This window comes from Dunckerocampus dactyliophorus, chromosome 8 (genome assembly GCF_027744805.1).
Source record: "Dunckerocampus dactyliophorus isolate RoL2022-P2 chromosome 8, RoL_Ddac_1.1, whole genome shotgun sequence".
NCBI classification, from domain to species: domain Eukaryota; kingdom Metazoa; phylum Chordata; class Actinopteri; order Syngnathiformes; family Syngnathidae; genus Dunckerocampus; species Dunckerocampus dactyliophorus.
The window spans coordinates 25846011-25871328 of record NC_072826.1 but is presented as its reverse complement, the minus strand read 5'-3'; the positions used below and the strand labels follow the sequence as shown (position 1 = coordinate 25871328).

The window sequence follows — 25318 nt, the reverse complement described above, 5'->3', positions numbered from 1 at the left end:
AGCCAGCGCTGCAGTTTCATGCTTCAAACTAGGATGAAAAAGTATTTCCTATTTGCTGGAACAATATCAACTCCTGAAGAAACACATGTGTGTGTGTGTTGGGAGGTGGTGAGGGGGTTGTTGGAGGCAGACAGAGTGTCAGGTAATAAGATAGAAAGGGATGAGAGGATTTGTTCCTCTTGCACACTCAGACAGACATTACCTCACACATTGCTGCAATGCTGTGTGCGCGCGCGCGCCCCATTCTAATGTCCTAAAACTGTGATTTCACATCAAGTGTCAAGTAAGTGAGCAATAGAACACATTACTAATGAATGAGTGCTGACAAAGCATTTAGAACTTATACTGTGTACACAACTACACCTGCTATGCCACCCATTATGTTGTCACCAATGTGGCCCGCCATACAATACACTCTACAGTCACCAGACAACATCAACACATTGCAACACAACTACACTCAATGTCATGTTGCCCACTGTCTTAAGTGTCTAGTCCACGTAGTGCTACACATAGCTGCCCAGGAGGGGGCAGCAGAGGCCAGGGCACTGCTGGAACTTTGACCTTTGACAGGGCAGGTGACTCAGGTGGATTTGTGGTTCGGAGTTACTTTGACCAGCCATAACCCTATCAAAATAATAATAACAATCACAATCATCATAATAAGCAGTTCATCTTCGAAGTGTAGTTGTTGTCATGTTTGCAGTCACTTGCTTGATCCTCACCAGTGAAGTCATCACATTACGTCATTATTTGTCCAGCCACAGCCCAGACCGTGGTCACGTGACCGACGTCTGCAAGGTTACGTCATCTGCGTACACGAGCGTCAGCACACACACACACACACACACACACACACACACACACACACACACACACACACACACACACACACACACACACAAATACAAATGAACCCCGGAAACGCTAATTAGCAAACTTATCAGTTGGCTTGGGGTATGAGAAAGACCTGTGACGTAGGACACCCTGCAAACGCGTGATGTGACACATTGTAGGAGTGGGGCATGATGTGGACCAACACACACACACACATCAGTGAAACACGCGGGCACACACACACACAGAGCGAGAGAGACAGAGAGAGAGACAGAGAGAGAGAGGGAGAGAGAGAGAGAGAGAGAGAGAGACTAGAGCAGCCAGACGTCTGCTGGCTGTTTAGTCGCCGGTCACACGGCGGACGAAACAGAACCTTTAGAAATAGTTTAATTCAGCGTCCAAACTCCTCCTAGATAGATAGATATAGTAGTTGGGAGGAAAAGGAGGTTAATGAGTTTAAATGTTCCTACTTGATGGGCGTCTTGAACGCAACAACCGCCAATGTCTCGTGCGCGTGTGACTGCACGCGCCTCAGCTCCGTGCACGTCATGGACATCTGTAAGTAAAATTGTTCAGATTTTTTCATTTCAAAAGTTACCAGTTTACAAACTTGTCGTCGTCTTGTTTATTGAAATCGGCTTGACTTTGAAGTGGCTGTCAGTCTTTTGTCGCGGCGACAGAAGACGTCAACTTTGACGTTACAGTAGACGTCAACTTTGACGTTGCGTGCTCGCGAGGCGTTCAGCGGCGTCCAAAAAGTGTGGGACACGCTAGCAGGCAGTGCTAGCTGGAAAGAGGACGAAAAGAGGCTGGCTTGAGAGTTTTTGTCATCGTGGCTTCTTCATCCAGAACCAGACGTCTAGCCGTCTGCTGTGCTAGCATCCGGGAAGTCCCACAGCTTCTCTGTGTTTGTGTGTGCGTGTGCGTGTGCGTGTGTGTGGCGGGTCTATTAGAGGTCATCAGCATGTTTGGATGATATTCCTCGCCAGCATCTTTTATTTATTCAAAGTACTGTACATACACAACTCACAAAAAGTTTGGGATATTGGGTTTTCAGGATGAACCTAAAACACAGTTGAACTTAATTTGATCTTATCTCAACTTTTAAATGCACATGTCCAGCTCAGTGGCAGCGTTATGTCACTTTCCGGCCACCCCACTGGCCATCGAGACATTTCATGTATCAACTTATTGTCACCCCGATGTGATTACGGTCTCACCTTGGCCACCCCAATGAAAAATTTCTGGCTCCACCACTGGTCCAGCTGTTTCATGTTTCAGTTCTTTTTACACAGCTAATTTGGATAATTGGCCATGACACATGTGCACATATTTTCTATCTACATTTTGGGTGACAACATGTGGGTAAAAAAACATGGAAAGCAAAACAAATATGTTTAGAAATAGGAATAAACTTTCATCTGTTGTTTCTTTTTGTGTTTTCTTTTATGTTACAAGCAAGAGCGCGCCCGCCTGGGAGTGCTTTTAGATGGGCGCTCCTTCGTTGAGAAGAGTGATATGTGCTTTAGTCTCCATAAGTGTCCAATAAGACCAGACAAAATTGCTACATTTGTCGCTCATCACTTTTTGAACGAGAGATCCCTCCTGCCACGTCTTCTAATTCTCTGGCAGACCAGGTGTTAAGAAGCAGTGTTATGATGCCATCTACTGTAGAGAGATGAACCAAGACGCTCCGTTCACAGACAGTCCCCTTATAATGTGTTTATGAGTGAGGAATGTATTATACAACAATGTATTCTAGAAGTGTTGCTTGTACATGTACAGTATCTTATGCTGTATTTACAGTAAGTTTAAGAAAGATCGTGATGATGCATGACCACATGTTGTGTCTCATCAGGAGCACATGAGGTTCTCTTTAGTCACGTTTGGTTTCTCACATCCTCCCTCGTCTGGTTCTGACTCCTTCTAATTGTAGGGCGACACACACACCTGTTCTGAGTGAATGACTTGCTAGTCAAAAGAACATGACATCAGTGTTACTCACAGGCTAGCTGTGTGCGTGTGCGTGTGTATGTGTGTGTTTGTATGTCTAGATGTTTCTCTGCAGCATTAGATCACTAGGAGGGTGTGTGCTCCTCACCCCGATGGCCTGGACTCATTAAGCAGGTCCAGGTGCTGAACTAGACTAGAAAGAGCTGTTATGAAGGTGGTGAGGTTTTCTGGAGGTTGAGGCTTTTGGCGAATAAAAATGCTTTTATCATCCATTTTGGATGATATTTGACAAGAGACGGCCAAGGTAGTTGAGGTTGCTGACTAAAGCCTTGGGGTTGCCGACATGCACGACGTCAGAACACACCACGAGAGCTCAGTTCAGCGAGTATGCATGTCCAACAACAAAGACTGTTTTATTGTTTTACCCTTTAAGTGGACATTTTCAGAAACTCCGACATCGTTTGAGTGGTGACGAGTAAAATTTTGCCTTTTGGTTTGTGTCATAACAAATGTGCAACATTATCTCATCTTTTTAAACCTTATTCAACAACACAACATGAAGTTGTGACTTTCGGGTGTTGGTTTCATTTTGTGCACGCGTGGAGCGCACGGGCAATAAAAACAAAAAATTCTGTTGTGTCCTGGGCTCCATGTAAGTGTGCGCTGATTTTAAAGATATTGTACACGTCATTGTATATATATTATCTCACTATATTGGTGAACAGGTGCATTGTAATGTGTGACCAAGTCAGCTGTGTTAAGAAGCAGAGATATGATGCCATTTACTGTATGGAGTTGCAAAGACACGCTACACAGACCGTTCCATTACAATGCGTTTGTAAGCAAGCGTGAAATCTCAAAAAAAAAAAAGGTAGTGCCAAATCTTAAAACAAGTAGTGCCAAAACAAAAAAAGGGAGTGCCAAATTTAAAACAAAAAGTTTGTGTCAAATCTAAAAAAAAAATGGTGGTGCCAAATCAAACAAAAAAGATAGTGCCAAATATTTTAATGGTAGCGTCAAATATAACAAAAGAGGTAGTGACAAATCTAAAAAAAGAAAAGTTAGTGCCAAATCTAAACAAAAATGGTAGTGCCAAATCTAAAAAAAAGTAGTGCCAAATCTAAACCAATTTTTTGTGCCAAACCTAAAAAAAAATGCTAGTGCCAAATCAAACATAAAAGGTAGCGCCAAATCTTTAAAAAGGCAGTGCCAAATGGAACAAAAAGTGCCAAATCTAAAACAAAAAGGTTGTGCCAAATATAAAAAAAGAGGTAGCGCCAAATCTAAACCAAAATGGTAGTGCCAAATCTAAAACAAAAAAAAAACATTCAAAAGGCAGCGTCAAATTGAAAAAAAAGTGACAAATTTAAAACAAAAAGGCTGTGGCAAGTAAAAAAAATGGTAGTGCCAAATCAAACAGAAAAGAGAGTGCCAACCGCGCCTCCCCAAAATGGCAATGCAATTCTAAAAAAAAAAGGTAGTGCCAAATTTGAAAAAGTAAAAAAAAAAAAAGGTAGTGCCAAATATAACAAAAAAAGTTAGTGCCAAATCTAAAAAAAAAAAGAAAAGTTAGTGCAAAATCAAAAAAAGACAGCACAAAATATAAACAAAAAATGATAGTGCCAAATCAAGCAAAAAAATGGTAGTGCCAAATCTTTAAAAAGGCACTGCCATATTTTAAAAAGGTAGCACCAAATTAAAAGAAGTAGCACAAAATCCCCCCAAAAAAAGTATGCCAAATCTTTACAAAAAAGTAGTGCCAAATCTTAAAAAAAGGTAGTGCCAAATCTAACCAAAAATAACGTAGTGCCGAATATAAAGAAAAAAGTTAGTGCCAGTAAAAAAAAAGTAGTGCCAAATGTAACAAAAAAAGGCCAAAATATCTGTGGCACTTCAAATTTGTGACGACCACAAATGAATATATGGCTGAACACTGGCTAACACTGAATTCACCATTAAAAAAGTAGATTGTGATCGTCGTTTTGAATGGTAGTGCCAAATCAAACAAAATAAGGTAGTGCCAAATCTAACAAAAAAGGTACTGTCAAATAAAAAGGTTGTGCCAAATCTTAACAAAAAAAGGTAGCGCCAAATCTCTGTGGCACTTCAAATTTAATCGTAGCGTGTTGCCACAAATAAATTAATGTACGGGAATCACTGTATTTACTATTAAAAAGGAGAGAATAAGAAGAACAAGCAGGTAAATATTGCGATCGTTTCTTCCAGTAAGTATGCAACAACCGTAATATACAGCAGTACCTTGGTTTTGGTTATTAATTTGTTCCAAACGGTCAGACAAAATCATTCGAAAACCGAAGCAATTTTTCCCTGAAGAAATCATGTAAATCCAATGAATTCGTTAGTATTGTTGTTATTGTTGATGACGACTTTCTGTACATCCCGGTGGGATCAACCTTCTTGGCACTTTGCAATGAGTTGAATTCTGTTTTTTTCGCCCCATGGCGGGTTATTTAGCAGTCGCACTCAAAAAAGTGAAAAAAATGAGTCCGCAACATTTAGGGTGCTTTGTTTGGACAGTAGATTCTGTGCAATGATACGGTACCGGGTGCAATGTTGTATGATAACTGAGACAGTGTACGAAAGGCAAAATATTTGTCAAAATCCGAATCGTACGAAAACGGCAGCGTTGAAAAACTGTGGTTTGACTGTATTTGTAACGTCACTATGCTGTCAAAATAAGTGTACACAGTATACTTATTGAAGTGTACTCTCTTCTGTCCTACATGAGCTGATTTATTGACTCTGTGCGTCCTCTGCTTCTTGATTGCTGCTTGTGCAAACATGTCTGGACCTGTCAAGAGCATTCTTGTTTGTGGTCTGTGTTCCCTTCCTTATCATCCTTGTCTCCTTGTCTCCTACTCCCTCCCAGTCCTCGCTCTCCTTTATCCTGAAATACTCCTTTTTTCACTCGACCTCTCTGCTGTTGCATTGTTTCTCGGTCTAGACGCAAGCGACTCTCTCTCACGCCACAAAGAGCGTCTGATGGTGCATATATGCAAATGAAGTCAGCGTGTGCGTCTGGAGGTCACGGTCGTCGCCACTTTTGCCGGGCTTGGAGTGATGCCGTGCATATGATCTGCATACAAGCCAGCGCTCAGCTCGAGCCCTTGTAGTCTTGGCGTGCCTTTAATTAATCTGAAGTCAGTTTGCATTTGGAGCCATGAATATGTGAGTGTACCGCCACACAAGCGGGACTTTTTTTTTTTTTTTTTAATTAGTGTGTGTCTGATCCACAAATACACCAGTGTGCTTGTGCTCTGCTTAATTAGCCTGGAGGCTTTTGAAATACCTTCAAACTTGTTTAGCATGTCTGCTGAAGACATGAGGTCATCTGATGCCGAATAATTACCTGACCTGTCCTCCCTCTCTCAGACGGCTGCATCATTGTCATTGGCAATGAGGGCCCGAAGAAGTTCAGACTGCATGGATTTCGCCCAATTCTGACTTTTCCCCATGGAGATGCTTGTTTGTGGCTCTTGCTGGCTTCACTTTTGTCTTCAGGAAACAAAAAACAGTTGGATTGAGATCATAGCACTTATTTCATGTCAGTTGTCCAACTCCTTTTGAGCCACTGAAAATAAACACTTTCCATAAAATGGCTGTACGGTACAGCGCCGGACATTCATGATGCAGCCCCACATATTTGCAGATTTTTGTTTTAAAAAGAAAATTTTAATTACATTTTTATTTATTTTCATTATTTCATGTATTTTCTAAATGTATTTATAGTGTAAATTTAGCAATTTGTTTGGATTTAATTGTATTTTCCTCAGAGAATAGGCTGTTTTTTGTCCTTTTTTCAATAACTCCTCCTCCACCACTACCACCAACGACGTATGCTCGACCACTCCTCTTCAATAAATAACATTTATCATTACGTATTATTATATCATTTTTATTATGATTGTTTTTTTCATTAATTATCCTCGTTTAATATTACTACTGCATCCAAACTCATATTTACATACATACGCATATACTGTATATGTATACACGTACATGTAGTACATATATCATTGGTAATATTACCTTTTGTTGGACTTACGAACAAATCGACTTGCGAAGCTGGAACCAATTGTGTTTGTAAGTTAGGGACCTAGTGTACATGATAATACAGGTCAAATGTACAGCATACGTGTGCCACTGTTTAAAAAGCCCTCAATTTTTACACATTTTTCTGTTATGCTTCACTGATGACGTTTTTTGTCATCAAGAGTTGCGATTTCGCACCTTTTTTGGTGGCCCTAGAATGCACCATAGTTGCTGTGAAATGCAAAAGTGAAATTTATACTTGTAACTTATATACACTTCTTATATATACTTCTTCAGTGTGACTCCCATTCCATGTGTTTGTGGATTATCGTACCTTATCATTCATTAGTGGTGAGTAGACATACATTATTATACTTGAGGCATATTCAAATGTAATAATTACAACAGTTACAACTTTATTTTTATTGCAAATTTTGACCCGAAATCAGAGAAGAACGTCAATGTCTAGCTAGCTGGAGGGTTTGGCGGAGGAGGAGCGAGCCGTGTGTCGAAAATAGACATTTTATTGTATTTTATTCCTTTACTGTACTTAAAAATGTACCGAACCAGGACCTTAAAACGGTGGTATGCATCGAACCGTGATTGTGGCGTACTGTTACACCCCCAGAAAAGGTCCCATGTTTCAGATCCATGGTGATTGTGTTTGAAGGCAGCGTCATAGAAAGTGCGCACACACCAAACATGAATATTCAGCTTCCTGACATATATGCATGCAAATAGAAGCAACTCTTTTTGCATATGAAGCCAGTGATGCTCTGCATCTGCGTGGGGTGGCACACATGATGCCCTACGTCTGTCTGGGAAGGCCAAGGTCAAGGGTCGGAGGAATTGGGGGAGGGGTGAAAGGTTCATTGTCATAGTGATGTGTGTGTGTGTGTTCACTCTCACTTTATTGACGTCTCACAATTGAATGCGTTGTGTGTAGTGTAGTGCTGTCCCAAATCCATAACTGTCATCAGTGGTAATGACGATGGCAATATTTCCCTGTTTCTTCTTCTCTCCTTCTTAATGGCGTATTGCAACTCCTGAATATAATCACCGACGTTTGTGTCGTCCTATAAAATATCTGCCTTTTTCTCTCGATTGTACAATAATAGGGGTGCAACGATACACAAAGTTCTCCGTTCGGTTCGGTTCGAAGCGTTTGTGTTACGGTTCGATATTTTTTCGATACCAAAAATAAATTACCTTGCCTTTTTTTATTTGAATTTAATTGAAATTGCCAACATTTTTCTTAGTTTTCAACATTCTCAGCATGGTATGAATATGGGAGGCGGAGCTCAGTGGCTCTGTGCTGGATAATGCAGCCTAAGCCAGAGTAGTTGATCACAGATACACTGAGTTTTCAGCACAGAGCGGCATTAGAAGTTGATCAAATAAATCTGAAACTGCGTATTGTTCGATACAAGGGTCACGGTTCAGTACGCATGTGTAGTGAACAGTTCCATACAGATACACGTATTGGTACACTCCTATAAAATAATTAAAAATGAATTGAGCATTTTTTCTCGCTTATGCTTGCACACTCAACCTTTTTAGCACAACATCCGGGTATTGACAGAGCACTGCATTTTGCAGTACTTCTCAGAGTGAACACACTTATTCACTGAAAAGGCCAAGTGTATAAGTACGCAAGTTTGCAAACAGAGACACAGCATAACATTGGTCATGTTGTGAGTCTGTTAAAAGATTAACTTTGCTCCTCCAGTCAAAGTATGTTGTGGTAACCAACATGAAACACTTCGCTCCCCCTTCCCTTTCACGTCTTTGTCTTCTCTTTATTTTTCCTTCGCCTTGTGTCGGCTCAACGTCTTTGTCACTGTGATGTTGTTTGGGTTTGTGCGCGGATTTGTTTTGTCTAGAGTCAAGGTTTCTCCCTCCTCCCTCTCTGTCTCTCTCTCTCTCACACACACGCACACACACATGCACACATGCATTCCTACTGAGGATTGAGAGCTGATGTGAGTCGTTTTGAGCAGGAAACATCAGGTGTTCCTGCATGGAGGAGGGGCAGGAAGTGTTTGCTTGGCAGTGATGCGTGATGGGACATCTTATTCAGCTTGTAATATGAAATACACACACACACACACACACACACACACACACACACAGGGTCAGACATTGTTGTGTCTAGCCTGTGTGGGGAGTGGACCAGCTGATCCGGTTTCAGACATGATTTCATCATCGTCATTATCTGCTTTGTCCTTGCATCACTGTTCAGTAGCATTTGTGTTCTAAGTTGTTGTTAGTTAACTAAATGACTTTGTTGCTTCTCTTTTCGAACATTTTGCTCAAGTCTGCTGCTAGCGTTTACTTATGACAAGCACTTTAAACACCACAATGCGTCTACTGCACGGGTGTGTAAACTGAGGCCCCCGGGGCCGTTTGCTGACGTCCCAACGTGTATGCATTCCTTGACGTTCCTTGAGATGATTTATGCCTCTTATCTTCACCTGATACACCATGACCTTCAAGTGCCCCCAAAGATAGAAATGAAGAGAAGAGAGATCTGGGGATCTGATCTGAAACATAAAAAATATACATTGTACATTTTCTTATGTATGGAGACTTAAGGCCCACACTGTATATATAACTTTTTTACTTTTTTTTCAGAGTTGGCAGGTCTGCATTTGTGACCCAAAGATCCTTTTTTATTGCCGTGTTATACAAATCCACAAGAGTCGCATCAGAACATTACAAAGGAGGGTGAGGGCCGCACTCAAAAGATAAAACTCAAAAACGTTGGTGGAAAAACTTTGCACACCCACCATTTATTGATCAACTAGAGTGTTGCGTAATTCTTTAATTCACTGTTGAATTACGGGAGGCATAATGGGGTGCACTATTCGACTGCAACCAGCAGAGGCGCTGTTGACTCAGTCTCAGAGTCGCAGACTTCCACTGTGGCAACATTATCCTCATCAAAAATATCTGTACTGTACATTGTTATATTTTATTATTGAAGTCATGAATTTCTAATTTCCCACTTAAATGATAGTGGAAATGTAGCTTAAAGTCCATCCTAACACACACACACACACACACACACATTCTGACCATTTTAATGTGAAAGGGTGTGAAGTCAGACAGGGCAGGTCTGACAGCCTGTGTGTGTGTGTGCATGTGGGTGTGTGGGTGTGTGTGTGTGTGTGTGTGAGAGACGACGGGTAGTCTGGGTCCTTCTGGCTGGAATTGTAATGAGGCGCGCACACACACACACATGCACACGCTTGCACAAACCCAGTGAGAGGCAGACAAGCAGCTGATAATGAGCTTTGATTTTCATACGTTTCAGACAGCATGCATGTGTGTGTGTGTGCGTGTACACTCTTATTTTGCCATTGTTAACACTTGTTAGCTGTAATTTGTTTGTTTTGTTTCGCTTCAACCTCTCACACAAACATTACTTTCACAACACAACTGTACGCTCTCTAGCCACAACATTAGGTACACCTGCACGGTCTAATAAGAGCCAACACCCCATGAGGCTACAGTATGTAGCGACACCATATTATTAGAAATAACTCTCAGTAGTATAGCCATACATTCATTTAATATACCGCTGGGTGAGCTGGAGCGTATCCCAGCTCACTTTGAGTATTATACCATACAAAATACATAACAATAAACATACTGTTAAAGGAATCGTGTCAATTGTTGATGCAGCTTTTACGCTGGTTGTCCTGTGAGGGTTACACCTTTTTTTTCATTAGCTGCTGTAATTTTTTGATCAAAGTGAAACCATAATATACTGTATAAAATATAATCAGTCATTTAGTGGGGGGATCGATGACAACGTTACACAAACCGCTGTGTGTTAAAATAAACCTTTATTGGAAAAGTAGTTTTTTTTCTCCTAGAAACATAACAATGTCTTTTAGTGTTTTTTTTTCTTTTATTTGCAGACTGAGGACGTCCAAATTGCCCCCACACCAGACACACACACACACACACACACACACACACACACGCACATTCTCTCTATTGACATCAGCTGTGGGAGTTTTATGGACCAAAGTTCCCACACTTATTGGCTGTACCATGACCATGGCTCACAAAGTCAATGTGTGTGTGTGTGTGTGTGTGTTACCCCTACAGCCTTTCTCATGGAAATTGGCAAGCCATTTGTGTGCAGCAGTGACCTACACACACACACACACACACACACACACAAACACACACTCAATCAGCTGTCTGTGCTATTTCTGACCAGCCAGACTGCCGAGTCATGGGAGGACTAGTAGGCAAGTGGGGGAGGGGTGTGTGCTCCTTTTCACTTTTTAGCAGAAATGGTTGTCTTTTTATTTATTTTTTTATGTTATTATTCATCTTGTTTGCTGTCCAGTACTTATTTCTCCTTTGCACCTCGCTTCAGCAAAGAAACAGTGTGCTGGCGGGCATCAGGATGTCCCTTACGACAGTGGTCCCCAACCTTTTTTGACCCACGGACCGGCTTGTGTTCCCACAAATCTCCCGTGGACCGGGGTGGGGGGTCGTACATTATAGCGATCTAATTTATCTTATTTATTATGTATTGTGTAAAACTAAGACATGAATAACATCACATTAAAAGCACAAAATGAATGCCGACCCACCATCCACCAGTTCAAGTTCCAGGCAAGTTTTCCAGAGAGATTATTACATCGCTGTTTGACGTGTGTGGTAAAAGGCAGTGCGCTAGCATGAATTAACTTGAGACAAATGTGCACATTAGCACTCAATAAATCATCAAAACTTACCTTTATGCATTCCCACATAGTATCAGCATTTGACACCAAATATGAGGTGAAACAAAAATGGTAAAAATACAGTAGTAGTCTATCTGTGCGGCATGAGATAAAGTTAGCACACGCACAATGGACATGCGTCAAGTGAGACGGATGTAACAGAGAGAATTCGGCCACTTTTCAAAATAAAACATTAAAAAAATGAAATAATGGAAATTAATTTTTATTTCTGTGCGGCCCGGTACCAAATAACCCACGGCCTGGTACCGGGCCCCATCCCGGGGGTTGGGGACCACTGCCTTACGAGACACCAGCCTGGAAACGTGTGTGTTCCTATGTGTATGTGAGACCAACACAGCGCACACTTAACCGTCTATCCGCCAACAATCAGACTCAAGTCTGGCACTAGCAAGCGCGGCTTGACGCAGTACCTGCATTAGCCTGTGAGAGGCAGCAATGTGCCGCAGCAAAGGCTAACTGGAAATGCTAATTCTCTGAAACGAGAAGACGGAAAACTATTAGGATGTGGACCAGACGTCCCGGTCTCACGTCTGACTCGACATTGGCCCCTCGTGACCTTGAGCTGAATGCGGCAGTGGGTGAAGGAGGCAGATAGATGGCAAGCAGGCGGCGGCGTCTGACAAATGAGCCAATTTCTGTGTGTGTGTGTGTGTGTGTGTGTGTGTGATGCCTTCAAGGGGGGATGAGTGCAACTGTCTCACTCGTGCACACGTGAATTTGCTGTCTCGTTGGAGACCCATTTAAAGAGTTTTTGTCTCTTGGAATTTTTGAGCCTGAATACAATATAAATGCATCATTGGTGGACCCTCTAAAGGAAAATAAACTAGTATTTTAATAAATTCATGTTATTTAGGAACATATGTATGTATTTAATTCAAATGTTAATTAAGGACATTTATTTAATGGGATATTTCATGAATTAATGTCACATTTGGTAACACATTTAAGTATTTAATTCAATTTTTATTTAATTAATGACACATTTAAGTCATTATTTAATAGTGCGTTTATTTAGTTCATGAATTAATGTCACATTTAATAACATTTATGTATTTAACTCCAATTTTATGTAATTAATGACACATTTAAGTAATTATATAATGGTGTATTTATTTATTTTATGAATTACTGTCACATTTAATAACACATTTATGTATTTAATTAAAATTTTAATTAAGGACACATTTAAGTAATTTTTTTAAATTGTGTATTTATTTATTTAATGAATTAATGGCACATTTAATAACACATTTATGTATGTCATTCCAATTTTATTTAACTAATATCACAATTACTATTTAATGGTTGATTTATTTAATGAATCAATAACATGTTTAACAACAAATAACACATTTATGGATTAATTCCAATTTCATTTAATTAATGACACATTCAAGTCATTATTTAATGGTGTATTTTTTTGTCAATTAATGTCACATTTAGTAACACATTTCTGTATTTAATTCAAATTGCATTTAATTAATGACAGATTGAAGTAATTATTGAATGGTGTATTTATTTATTTCATGAATTAATGTCACATTTAATAACACATTTTATTTCATTAACACATTTATGTATTTAGTTCCAATTTTATTTCATTAAGACACAAGTCATTATTTAATCTTAAAATTATTTCATAAAGTAATGCTGTATTTATTTATTTCAGGAATTAAAGGCCCATTTAATAATACATTTAATTCAAATTTTATTGAATTAATGACACATTTAAGTAATTAAAGATGCAATTTTTTCACGACTTCAGTAAAACAAGATGGCCGCCTCCACTTGTGACATTATTCTTTGACATTGGCTGAAAATGTGGAGAGCGAAGTTGAAAGTTGAACTCTGTCACGTCATTATGCGACTTCTACCCCCACCATCCCCCAGCACCCCCACCTACCCATCTGTCTCTGCCAGACAGCCCCCCCCCACACCCCCGTCAAGTCCCCTAACACTGACCCCCTTTTGTTCAAAGCTATTTAGAGATAGCAGAGGGGGCGAGGTGGGCTGTCCAGGGCGTGGTGCGGTCAGCTGTTTCTTCAGTGCATGTGTGTGTGTGTGTGTGTGTGTGTGTGCGTGTGTGTGTGTGGGAATGTGAGGGAGAGAGAATAGAAGAGACAAAGGTTGCACAAAGGCTGCCAGTGAGTGTGTGTCGGCCGGTGAGGACGCACACTGGACGTGCGAGCGCCCGCAAGCTCCACGCTTTGACTTTTGATTTTTTTTTTTTTCCGCTTAAGTTTTTGAGACTTCAGATTTGGAAGTTGGAATATCAACATCCAGGAGGAAGACCACTATGCAGCCTTCATCAGGGACTCACAACCACGACAACTGTGTGCAGACACAACTGTGTGGTGAGATCACACTGTCATTACTACACTGCATTAAATATTCATCTACTATCATAAACTACATTAGCAGCGCTGTCTAATGAGATTTGTTTTTGCGAACATAATAATCCTCAGATTGGTGGCACGGTGCACTCATTCTCCACCTAAAAGTGAATCTCAGACCTCGTCTGGCTGGATTGCAGTCAGATAGGCGGAAATATTCTTTTTATTTACTGTTTTTGACACGCTTTGGTCATGTTCCTCTTGATTTGTGCCCCAGATAGTGATTTAAGTCAAACGTCAAATGCAGTGATCTTGTTCCTTCTCGGCTCCTTGTAGTTTTTTGTGCAAAGTGCATTTCAGAGCACTTTGCACATGTTAAACGATGTATTTGTGTTTAAAAAGGGTACTTTCCTGGTGTACGGTGACTTAAAGATCATTAGAATTTAGAATTTAGACTCCCAGGGTGAGACCTTTTGAGGACCCCCAGTGTTTATGTGGATGTGGAGAAAAGATTTGTTCCAGTCGTTTGAATTTAAGGCCTTAAAATGTCTAAAATTATATCATAAATCTCATAAATATCTGTACTGTACAGACTAACTCGAAACTGAAATGCAACAAAATGGAGAGCAGTGAAGCATACAAGCGTATTCAAGTGTCAAATTGCAACAAATTCATACATTTTGGCAGGTCTGCACTAATACTGAAAGTCATCCCTGCCTCTCACACCCCCCCGACAGTACACCTCACCCCCCCCACCCCCCACCCCCCCCACTATTTGAGAAGCACTGGGTTAATTGAGGACTCATGGTGTGAATGGTTGTTTGTCTATATGTGCCATGTGATTGACTGGTGACCAGTCCAGGGTGTACCCCCCCGAAGTCAGCTGGGATAGGCTCCAGCATACCCCCACGATCTTAGCGATGATGAGCGGCATACAAAATGGATGGATGGCTGGATGGAAACGTGCAGAGATCCTGCATTAACATTGCGAGATAGGATATACAGTAATCCCTCGTTTATCGCAGTTCATTGGTTCCAGACCCGACTGTGATAAGTGAATTTACACAAAGTAGGATTCCTGATTGTTAAATTAAATATTTTGGTAGTTACAGCATAGACATTAACATTGTTAGAGCCCTGTAGATATGAAATAACACCCCTATAGTCACAATTGCACTCCTATTACCCAATATAGTAGATGTAATGAGAGAAAATTTAAGACATAAATAAGACCCGCACTCTTGTGTGTTGCTGTAAATGTGTTCCAGGGCTGGGGAAGCTGAGCGGAGGGGCAGACAGGAAGTGACGTTGGCGGTTCAGACTTGAGTTTGGGCTTGGCGTGGACTATGGCGGTAACAGTAGCCCGCGTTAGGAATTATTGTGCCTGTTGTAAAGCTGCAATAATAGCCTGCTGTTCCGCCGATCAAGTCTGGTGCTTGTGTGTCTCACCCAACATTACAGTAACATTACTGACACCAGCGTGGAATACTACACATCATCACGACGTCTTTGAATGCGTCTTCTGAATGCCTTATATTTGTATTTTACTATTTACTTTTATTTTATTTAAATTAGCCATTTTTATGCTTGAAAATGCTTCATTTAGGGAAAAATTGAAAATATGCATATTTTTTGACTAATAATACAGCGTAATCAACCATGAAACCGTATGATTTATTCATTAATATATTTTTGAAAAACTATAATAGGGTGAAATCGCATAATTTGAAGCATGATGGTATTTTTCGGTTTTTGACAACATTTTGGGCTGAAATCTTGTCTCATACAATATTGCGCTGAACAAACTGTTGTATTTTTACCCTTTGGCATGTTGAATCTTGTGGTATTAATAAAGATGTGGACAGGCTACTTCCATGAATGCACATACGAACTAATTCATAGTGAGAACCACTGTATATTTTGTGCAGGGGAACGGACAGGGAGAAGGGGATCCAGACCACTTCTCAACATCTTCCATCGTTTGTCATCTCTGTTTTATTAACACCTTTACCCTTTTCACAACGTTAGCTTCCTTCATTTCTTCTTTCTCGGCCAGGATGGAACTTATTTTTGATGCAGACTTCCCGTACATCCTGCTGATGTGGAATTCAATAGTGTTGCTCACCTTCTTTATCAAATTGCTGACGCTCGCAGCCTTCTTTGGCCCCATGGCGGGTTATTTAGCAATCGCACTCAATTAAAACAAAATGCATGGACAGGGAGCCAGCAATGCGTAGGGTGCTTTGTTTGGTCACTCGTCTCTGTGGATTGATGCAGTACTGGGCAAAGTTTGTTCAGTGCAATATTGTACGAAAACTGAGACAGTCGAAAACTGCATTTGGTGTTCATCCATGCTAGGATAGTTGGTTGTGATGTACTGTATGCTGCGATGCATCTTACTCTTTGGAATACTTTCACCCTCTCATGTAGCCAATCAAGCCTGGCAAAATATTAGGAACGGGGTTAAGGCCGGTGAGACAGGAATCCATCTTGGAGATAATCCACCTCCAGCTCAAGTCGCTTAGTTCGTTTGTGTTTTTTCTGGTGATTTGTTATTTATTAAATGCGCAAAGCTTCCCTGTTGCTGTGGAGATGAAATTCCACCAAGCTAAACAATTGTAGAGAAGGTGAATCTATGTTAATGTGACACCGTGCCACCTGGATTGTAAGGAAATGTCTTGGTGGGGACATTTTGACACACTAAACATGCTAGCATGAGCTCCTTTTCCTCATTATAATGTGTGCGTGTGCGTGTGCTGCTACTTTATGTGCATGTGTCTGCCCTCTGAGTGCCCCCTGTGAAAAAAGTGAGAAAAGCAGTGTGTGTGTGTGTGTGTGTGTGTGTTGGGGGAGGTGGTGCGTTTCGAGCAGACTGCTGCTAAACAAAGCCCGCCCTGTCTGCTCCCGTGTGTGTGTGTGTGTGTTGTCTGGGTGTCTGACACACAAACCTTGTTGCATCTTTCACACAGCTTTTATGAAACGTCACTTTTGTCACAGTCATTTAATGGCCATGAGAAGTTACAAACAGTCATCTTTGACTTCATGGTGCACTCTCGCTATTCGCGCAGGGTTGCGTTCCAGGACCACAAAAAATGGACGCACCCACATAAAATCCTGCCTATTTTTGATACTCTAAATCAGGGGTGTGCAAAGTGTGGCCTGGGGGCCATTTGTGGCCTTTGGCTGTTTTTTTTTGTATTGACCCTCTGTACTTTCTAAAAATACAATTAAACAAGAAAACTAAAAAAACGAGAGCAAAAATGGAAATAAAAGCATTAATGTTGCAAGAATAAAGATGAAATATTAAGAGAGTCATAATATTAAGAAATAATAACAAAAAATCATAAAAAATTAATAATATTAAGAAAAAATAAAGTTGTAACAAAACAAAGGAAAAGTTTCAATTTTTTTGAAAATTAAGTTGGGACAAAGTTATAATATTATAATAATAGTCAAAATATTATGAAAATAAAGTCATAGTATTACGAGATAAAACAATTCAAAAAGAAAGACAAAGACAAATATATAATATTTGTCTTTGTCTTTCTTTTTGAAAATAAAACATAAAAAGTAATTTTATATTGGACTTTTCAGTATGCGGCCCTCGGTGGAAAAAGTTGGCTGTAAAGCCCATAATATGCCTCTCACAGTTATTAAATGCATTCTAAAGTCAGACTTACACACAAACAGTACTGTACAATACAACATGCGGATCCACATCACGCGGTGTCAAAGCATCTTCCTGTTGGAAATGTGGAGTGAATTGACATGTGAGTCAGCGCCCTCTGCTGGATTTGTAGCTGTAGCACGATCCTCCCCCACCCCCTGCATCAAACCACTTTGTTTATAACATAAATCATAGAAATTGTTTCATTTTTTTATTTTTTAGTATGTTTTTTCAGCAGAAAACATAAAAACTTATAATTTCTAAAGAGATTTTGGACTTCACTTGGCATGCGCCATAGTTGCGTGAAGCAAAGCGAAAGTGAAACTTAAATAAAGCTTTATCATATTGTCTTATGATATCATTCATTAGTTGTGTTTAGCTCTACATGTTTTACTTTAAATGTGTTGATCACGCGTGTGAGGCATATTTAGGGCTTAAACCTGGATTGTGTTGCGAGTTAACAATAGCAGGAGGGTTTGGAGGGGGAGGAGCAAGGCGTGTGTTAAAAATAGACCGTTTTCATGGGTGTCTCGGTTACTTGCTGATTTTTGATAATCGCTGGTGGTCCGGAATTTGAAGATTTGCAATATTATTGTTATTTAATGAAGCATTGTGACGCTGTGCTTTGTGTGTGCAGCCCAGCTGGAGTTCGTCCAGATCCTGGTGATCGTAGTGGTGATGATGGTGATGGTGGTGGTCATCACCTGTCTCCTCAACCACTACCGCCTGTCAGCGCGCTCGCTGCTCTCCAGGCACGCCTCCACGCGCAGGAGGCACCTGACGCTGGCACACGTAAGTCCGACGCCGCCGCCGCCATGTTTTATTTTACTGACTGGCTACTGGTAGTGACCTCGCAGCTGATCTTTTTCCAACTCTCGGCGACCTTTGTTTAGTGTCAGAGCAAGAACGTTACCTGTCAAACCTCCTGGTTTTCCCCCGGATTTTGCCCTTCTTTTCCGGCGCCCTCCCTTTTTAATCGTTCCCCTATTTTTTCCAAATTATAAAATACGGTTGCACCACAGTACAGAAGACATTGGGGCCTATACAGCAACACCACCACCTTCCTCGATAGTGGAAATTCTGGTGGAAAGATCAGAATGTGTCTTATTTTCCCTTATTTTGTGGAACGTTTCCCTTATTTTTAAATGCAAATGTTGACAGGTGCGCACACCCACAGAAACTGCTTGGCAGAAGTTACCAAATATGATCAATGTCCAACAAAGAGTAAACATTTGAGAGGTTTTTCGACTGTCTAATGAAAATAGTTTTATTGAAAGCGTCTAGAAGGCGTGTGGTGTAACAGCAGCGCCCTCTGGTGGATGACCAGCATCAACTGCTCCGCTTGTCTCCAATTGTCTTGCTTTTAACTTAAAAAAACACTGTTCACCCCAGAAATATATTGTACTACTTAAGATTTAAATGTTTATAAATATCATTGTAAGAATTAAATACTTTCCTATCATGATCTAATTCATTATTGTCATTACTGTTCACTGATTGGCTGTGAGAAATCACATGGTTCCTTGCCTTTTAAAGAGCAACATGGTTGAAATGCTGACAGTTAATGACTTCTTAAAATAAAGGAGAAGTATCTTCCAGCAGGAGGCGGGCCTGTGGAGTTCGGAAGGGGCGGGACCAAGTGGCGTTTTGAATGAGGTAACAGATAACAGCAGCAGCTCTGTTTCCTGCTTCCTTGTATGTCACGTAACCCTCTCTGACTCTTGTAGCAGCAGCAGGCATTCAACCCCCGACCCCCGGACAGAGGGACCCCCGCGTCCTACCTGCTGCGGGATCCTCAGCATGGTCCGCCACAGCGCTTCCAGAACACCTATTCTGCGGGGCGCTTCCAGCCCACGTACCCCTACCTGCCCCAGGACCTCATCGACCTCCCCCCCACCATCTCCCTATCGGACGGGGAGGAGCCTCCGCCCTACCAGGGTCCCTGCACCCTGCAACTCCGAGACCCGGAGCAGCAGATGGAGCTGAACCGCGAGTCAGTGCGAGCGCCGCCCAACCGGACCGTCTTTGATTCACACCCCCTGGACCCGCCCACTTCCTGCATGCACGCCAGGTACTGTAACACATTTGTCATGACCATTACCTAAACGTCCTGGCGTCCTTGACACTCGATATTTGTTCCAACAGTCTACAGGCCCCTCCCCCAAGTGTGCATGCCGGCATCAGTGCGGTGGAGGCGCAGGAGGCGGCCCGGCAGCACAAGCAGGAAGGCGCTCCCCCCACCTACAGCGAGGTGATTGGACACTACTACCACCCCAGGGCTCCGCCTCCCGGCCACGGCCATCAGGTGCCGCAATCCTCGCTCATGCACGGCGTCCTCCGACTGCCGCTGTCAGCAAGCGTGGACAGGCAGAACGCCCGAAACGCAAAAGAGAAATCCTAGAATCCTCGGCAAGCGCTCCGAGGTCATGCTAGCACCGCTGGTCAGTAACCATGACGACCAACCGTCACTGATTGGTTGGAATACGAGCTGAGACGATAAGAGAACCTTCAGTACTTCCTGTTTCGCAGAATTCTTCCTGACAATGCAGGTGGAGTTTGAGGCCTCCTTTCTTCAGACTCGTCTCATCTTGAAGCTAAATATTCACGTCTTCTTTTCCTTTCACAACTTTTCGTTTTGTTTTTGTTTTCACCCACGGTAGTTCTGTTCTGGCCGGGAGCACCCGTACATGCTAGCATGCGGCCGTGTTAGCACACACAATCCTTTCTAGAAAAGTCTTGGACTGTGTCTCAAATCGAATACTTCCATCAGGACACTTTGTAACTATACTGTGTACTTAGGTAGGACACATGTTCTTAAGTGTGCATGTGTTGAGTGTACGTTGTTGCGCACTGACGCAATATTTACAATAGTTACGTACTTCTTCTTCTTCTCTCCTTTTTAATAATGAATTGCAACCACTCAACTTAGACCCTCAGCTTTCAGTACATAGCCAAGATTGTAGGGTGACCACAATGGGCTACTCACATGATACTCCAAGTTGACCTAAAGATGCCTTATAATTTCACTAAATAAATAAAATAAAATGTTTTTAAAATTATATATATATATATATAATGTAGTTTCATTTACTATATGTATTTGTAATTAATTATAAATTCATTAATTTAATGTAAATATTAAAATAATAATAACATATAATAAGAATACAAAAATAAAAATACGATCTATAACCAAAGGCACAAATTCACATAAGATTCTCAGAAGTTACTCAATATGTTTTATTATGGCTAATATAATCTCTTTTTCATCAGTTTTAATTGTGTAAAAATAACACTTAAATCTCTGGAATGAGAAAACAATAGAAATAATGTCTCCTCTGTATATTATAGCGCTCTTTTCAAGTTTTACTGGACAACTAAAAAATGTGACATAATATCAGCTAATGTGGTGGCTAAAACAATGAAAACCAGGACATTTTCATCACTTTCTCAAAAATAACAGAACAGCAAAGGACAGGACATGAAAACAATACAAAACAGGACATGTCCTGGGAAAACAGGACCTCAGTCACCCTGCAAGATGGCAACTATTGAGTGTGGTAAGTGTCCATCGCTGCACACTCGACATCATGTCGTACCGCTCAGCGTGACACACTTATGCACTCAAACAAATAAGTGCAAGTACGCAAGTGCTCGAATTGAGACACAGCCCTGGCTCCCGTTTACTAGCTTAGCGGTGTTAGCACGTGCTAAGCGCTCTGCCTTAATGTTCACCAACAGACGCTAACGAGCTAGCTCATGAGATGTTTTCGCCAGAAGGTTTGCACAAAGTTGACCGCACACAAAGGAAACTCCTCCACGTGGTTTTCGAATCAGTAAAGACGCTTTTTGTTGTGTTTGCCTTTTTACGTGTTGTTCGTTGTAGACAAAAGACTGTTCACATCCCATCTGCTGCAGACGTGGCAGAAACTTAAAAGCACCAGTTAGACTTATTTATATGATTGCCGAAAAGAATTGCACTATATTTTTGTTTTGGTATGCGCAGATGGAAGGTGTGAGAGAGACTTTTATTGTGAAGGAGCTCTGTCGATTGGGGACGGAACACGAGAGAGACCTGAACCCAGCAGAGGGTCTCGCGCCATTTTGGCTGGGGCGCATCGGACACTTTTTATTTATTCAAGATTCAAGATTCAAGAGAGTTTTATTGTCATGTGCATGGTAAAACAGCAGTTATACCATGCAATGAAAATCTTATTCTGTTCATTCTCCCAAGAAAAGAAAGAAAACAAATGAAAGAATAAGAACATAAGAAACATAAACACATAAACATATATACCAATAAATTAAGCAACAACAACAGACGAGACATTAATACAAGCAAATAATACAAATAAATAAATAAATAAAGTGCTATGAGTGTGTGCGTGTGTTGCGTGCGGCGTGTGCGAGTGCTTCGTTGAGGAGCCTGATGGCCTGTGGGTAAAAACTGTTTGCCAGCCTTGTGGTCCTGGACTTCAAACTCCTGTAGCGTCTGCCTGACGGTAGGAGTGTGAATAGTGAGTGTTGTGGATGTGTGCTGTCCTTGATGAGGTTGTGTGTTCTTCGTAGGACTCTAGATTTATAAATGTCTTGCAGTGTGGGGAGGGCTGCCCCAACAATGTTCTGTGAGGTCTTGATCACCCGCTGGAGTGCCTTCCTATCACGTGTTGTACAGTTACCGTACCAAACAGTGATGGAGGCGGTAAGGACACTTTCGATAGTGCATCTGTAGAAGCAACTCAGGATTGTGGTGGACATGCCAAATTTCCTCAGTCTTCTCAGGAAGTACAGTCTCCTTTGGGACTTCTTCAGAATTTGTTGGGTGTTGTGAGACCAGGTGAGGTCCTCGCTGATGTGTGTGCCAAGGAACTTGAAGGTTTTCACCCTCTCCACCTCAGTCTCATCAATAAACAGGGGTCTATGCGGCTCCTTTTCCCTTGTTCTTGGGTCGATGATCATCTCTTTAGTCTTATCTGTATTGAGAAGGAGATTGTTATCACGACACCAAGCTATGAGGTCCGCCACCTCTCTTCTATATGATGTTTCAACACCACCAGTGATCAGTCCGATGACTGTAGTGTCATCTGCGAATTTAATGATGCTGGTGTTGTTCTGGGAGGCCACGCAATCGTAGGTGAAGAGCGTGTAGAGGAGTGGACTCAGCACACACCCCTGTGGGGTCCCAGTGCTCACAATTCTTGAGCTGGATGTGCGGTTGTGGACTCTGACTGACTGGGGCCTGCCTGTGAGAAAGTTAAACACCCAGTTACAGAGGGAGGGAGACAGGCCAAGTGTGAGGAGCTTATCTGTGAGTTTGTGGGGGCTGACTGTATTGAATGCAGAGCTATAGTCTATAAATAGCATTCTGACGTATGTGTCCTGGCCCTGTAGGTGAGAAAGGGCTGTGTGGATGGCAGTGTTGACTGCATCATCCGTGGACCGGTTCTGGCGATATGCAAACTGTAGAGGGTCCACGGTTGCCGCCGGGATGCTCTTTTTGATGTGGGTCATGACTAATCTTTCAAAGCACTTCATAACAATAGGAGTGAGTGCTTTGTGCAAAAGTCTGAGTCCACATGCACACACACACACACACACACACACACACACACACTTTTTCTTGGATTTGACGTACGCCAGGGTTGTCCAAAGTGGGGGCTTTTGTCAGATTGTTACAGTGTATTCCATGCTATGTGGGAACTAATCAAACCCACACACACACACACACACACACACACACACACACACACACATACCTCGCTACATATTTTCCATTTTCTCAGATCATCCAAAGTGAGAAGCACACACATCTAATCTTGTATATGTAACATTGTGGGGCTACTATTGTCAGGCGTGCAGTGTGGGATACACGCACACACACACACACACACACACATTGACACACACACATAGCGTTAACTCAGTCAGGTCAGGTTTCTCTCGGGTGGGCGCCTCTGAGCACTTTACTGCATCAGGACCGAAAAAAACAATCTGAAGCTAGCCAGCGTCGACTAATGACTTCATTTACGTACTGAATTGTACAACTTGCTACGCCTTTTTCACCTTGAACGCACACAAAGAGTCAATGGCGGGGGAATCAGGGTAGGGCTGGGGTTAGAGTTAGGGGGTTGAGGATGGGGTTGGGGTTAAGGATGGGTTTGGGGTTGGGAATGGGGTTGGAGTTATGGTTGGGGTTATGGATGGGGATGGGGTGGGGTTGGAGTTATGGATGGGGATGGGTTTGGGGTTAGGGTTGAGGATGGGGTTGGGTTAGGGATGGTTTTGGGGTTAGGAATGGGGTTGGAGTTATGGATGGGGTTGAGGATGGGGTTATAGATTGGGTTTTTGATGGGGTTTTTGATGGGGATTGGGTTTTTGATGGGGACGGGGTTAGTGATGGGGTCATGGTTATAGATTGGGTTCGGGATGGGGTTAGGGTTTGGGACAGGGTTGGGAGGATGGAGGGGCGGTTAGGGTAAGGGATGGGGTTTTTAGGTTAGGGTTAGTAATTGGGTTAGGATTGGGTTTGGGATGCGGTTAGGATCAAGGAAGGGGTTAGGGTTTGGAATTTCGGGTGGTAAACTCTGCTCATCATTAACTTTGTGTGTGTTTGCGGTGGCGCCGGGTGACTTTGTCGCACAGAGGACACAGAGAAGTGTTGACAAGTGACACGAGTGTCAGCGGCAGCTCACCTGCAAGCGCCGCCGCTCGAAAAAGTGCCACAGTCGAGCGAGGAGACAGCACCACAGCAGGCCCTAACAAATCCAGCGCCCTCTAGTGTCCAGTCTTTATGCAACAGCACCCTCCACCGGGGACGGAGCGCGCTTGACGAAAGAAACGTGTTGTCGTTTCAAGAATGTTCCTCCCGTGTCGCGACTCGAGGCCTTTCTTCGGTTTGAGCTTGCGTACGTTGTGGGCGGTTTGCAGTCCCAAACGGGTGGGAGGGTTTGCGGCGGGTATGACAAGACTGGACGGGTTCTGATCAGGGTCCACGTGGTGCTGACAGGACGTCGACGATAGTCGGGTTGCCTGCGCTGGCTGATGCTTAAAATACAGACCAGAGGTGTGGTGGCAGTGGTGGTGGCGGTGGGGGGTCGGAGAGCTCTTGAAGAAGATCTATGAGGTGTGTGTGTGTGTGTGTTTGTGTGTGTCCAGGGAAAGAGCAGCTGCTGTCTAGACTAAAACTAAACAGACTATGAAAAGACTAAACACACACACACACACACATCTGGTCTGCCTCTAAATTTGCACCCCCCCCAACCCCCCAACCGCCCCACCCCCGCCCTTCCTGTCTGAGCGAGCACTTCCTGTTTCCTGGAGATGCCTGCTGGCCAATCACTGAGCTCCAACTGTCTCAGCAGTCCTCCGTGGCCATTGACTCCGTGGCAACGTAGCGCTGTTGTCTGTCATTTTTGCATTGTTGTTTGTGTGCCTGCCTGCGCCTGAGACGCGAGCGGCTCATTTGGGCTGTCAGTCCTTCCAGGACACGCCTCCCTCGCCGTCTCAGAGGGGATTGGATGATGAGGAAGAGACTGAGAGATGATGATGTTTTATCTTTTAGATCGTTGCAATACACCCACTGTTTGCCTTGATAGTCGTGACATTCTAGCCTAGCCTAGTTTGAGATGTTGTTGTTGTTTTTTGATCTTGTCATTCCATCCATGGTTGCAAAGCCATTGTCCCGAGTGTGACCGCATGCTAAGAGG

At 42.4% G+C, this 25318-nt stretch overlaps 1 protein-coding gene across 6 annotated transcripts; it reads left to right on the top strand.

The window, feature by feature from the left end:
• Positions 1 to 1099: 1099 nt before the first annotated feature.
• pmepa1 (prostate transmembrane protein, androgen induced 1) lies at positions 1100 to 23380 on the top strand. Of its 6 annotated transcripts, none has more exons than XM_054785017.1 (6): positions 1100 to 1395; positions 13853 to 13966; positions 18250 to 18404; positions 19215 to 19268; positions 19343 to 19683; positions 19758 to 23380. In XM_054785017.1, the coding sequence occupies exons 1-6, from the start codon at positions 1311 to 1313 to the stop codon at positions 20011 to 20013; spliced, it is 1005 nt and encodes a 334-aa protein (XP_054640992.1). In that variant the 5' UTR covers positions 1100 to 1310; the 3' UTR covers positions 20014 to 23380. The 6 variants fall into 6 exon arrangements, with proteins under 6 accessions (XP_054640992.1, XP_054640991.1, XP_054640994.1 ...); XM_054785016.1 differs by having other exon boundaries at positions 19212 to 19268; XM_054785015.1 differs by having other exon boundaries at positions 1105 to 1395; positions 19340 to 19683.
• The last annotated feature ends 1938 nt before the right edge of the window (positions 23381 to 25318 follow it).

Excerpts from the sequence above, each read along its gene's own strand:
- pmepa1 (XM_054785014.1), top strand. The coding sequence starts at position 1,311 with ATGGGCGTCTTGAACGCAACAACCGCCAATGTCTCGTGCGCGTGTGAC. Across the intron at positions 18,405-19,211 it reads GGCACCTGACGCTGGCACAC|CAGGAGGCGGGCCTGTGGAG; the intron begins GTAAGTCCGACG and ends AGTATCTTCCAG. Across the intron at positions 19,684-19,757 it reads ACTTCCTGCATGCACGCCAG|TCTACAGGCCCCTCCCCCAA; the intron begins GTACTGTAACAC and ends TTGTTCCAACAG.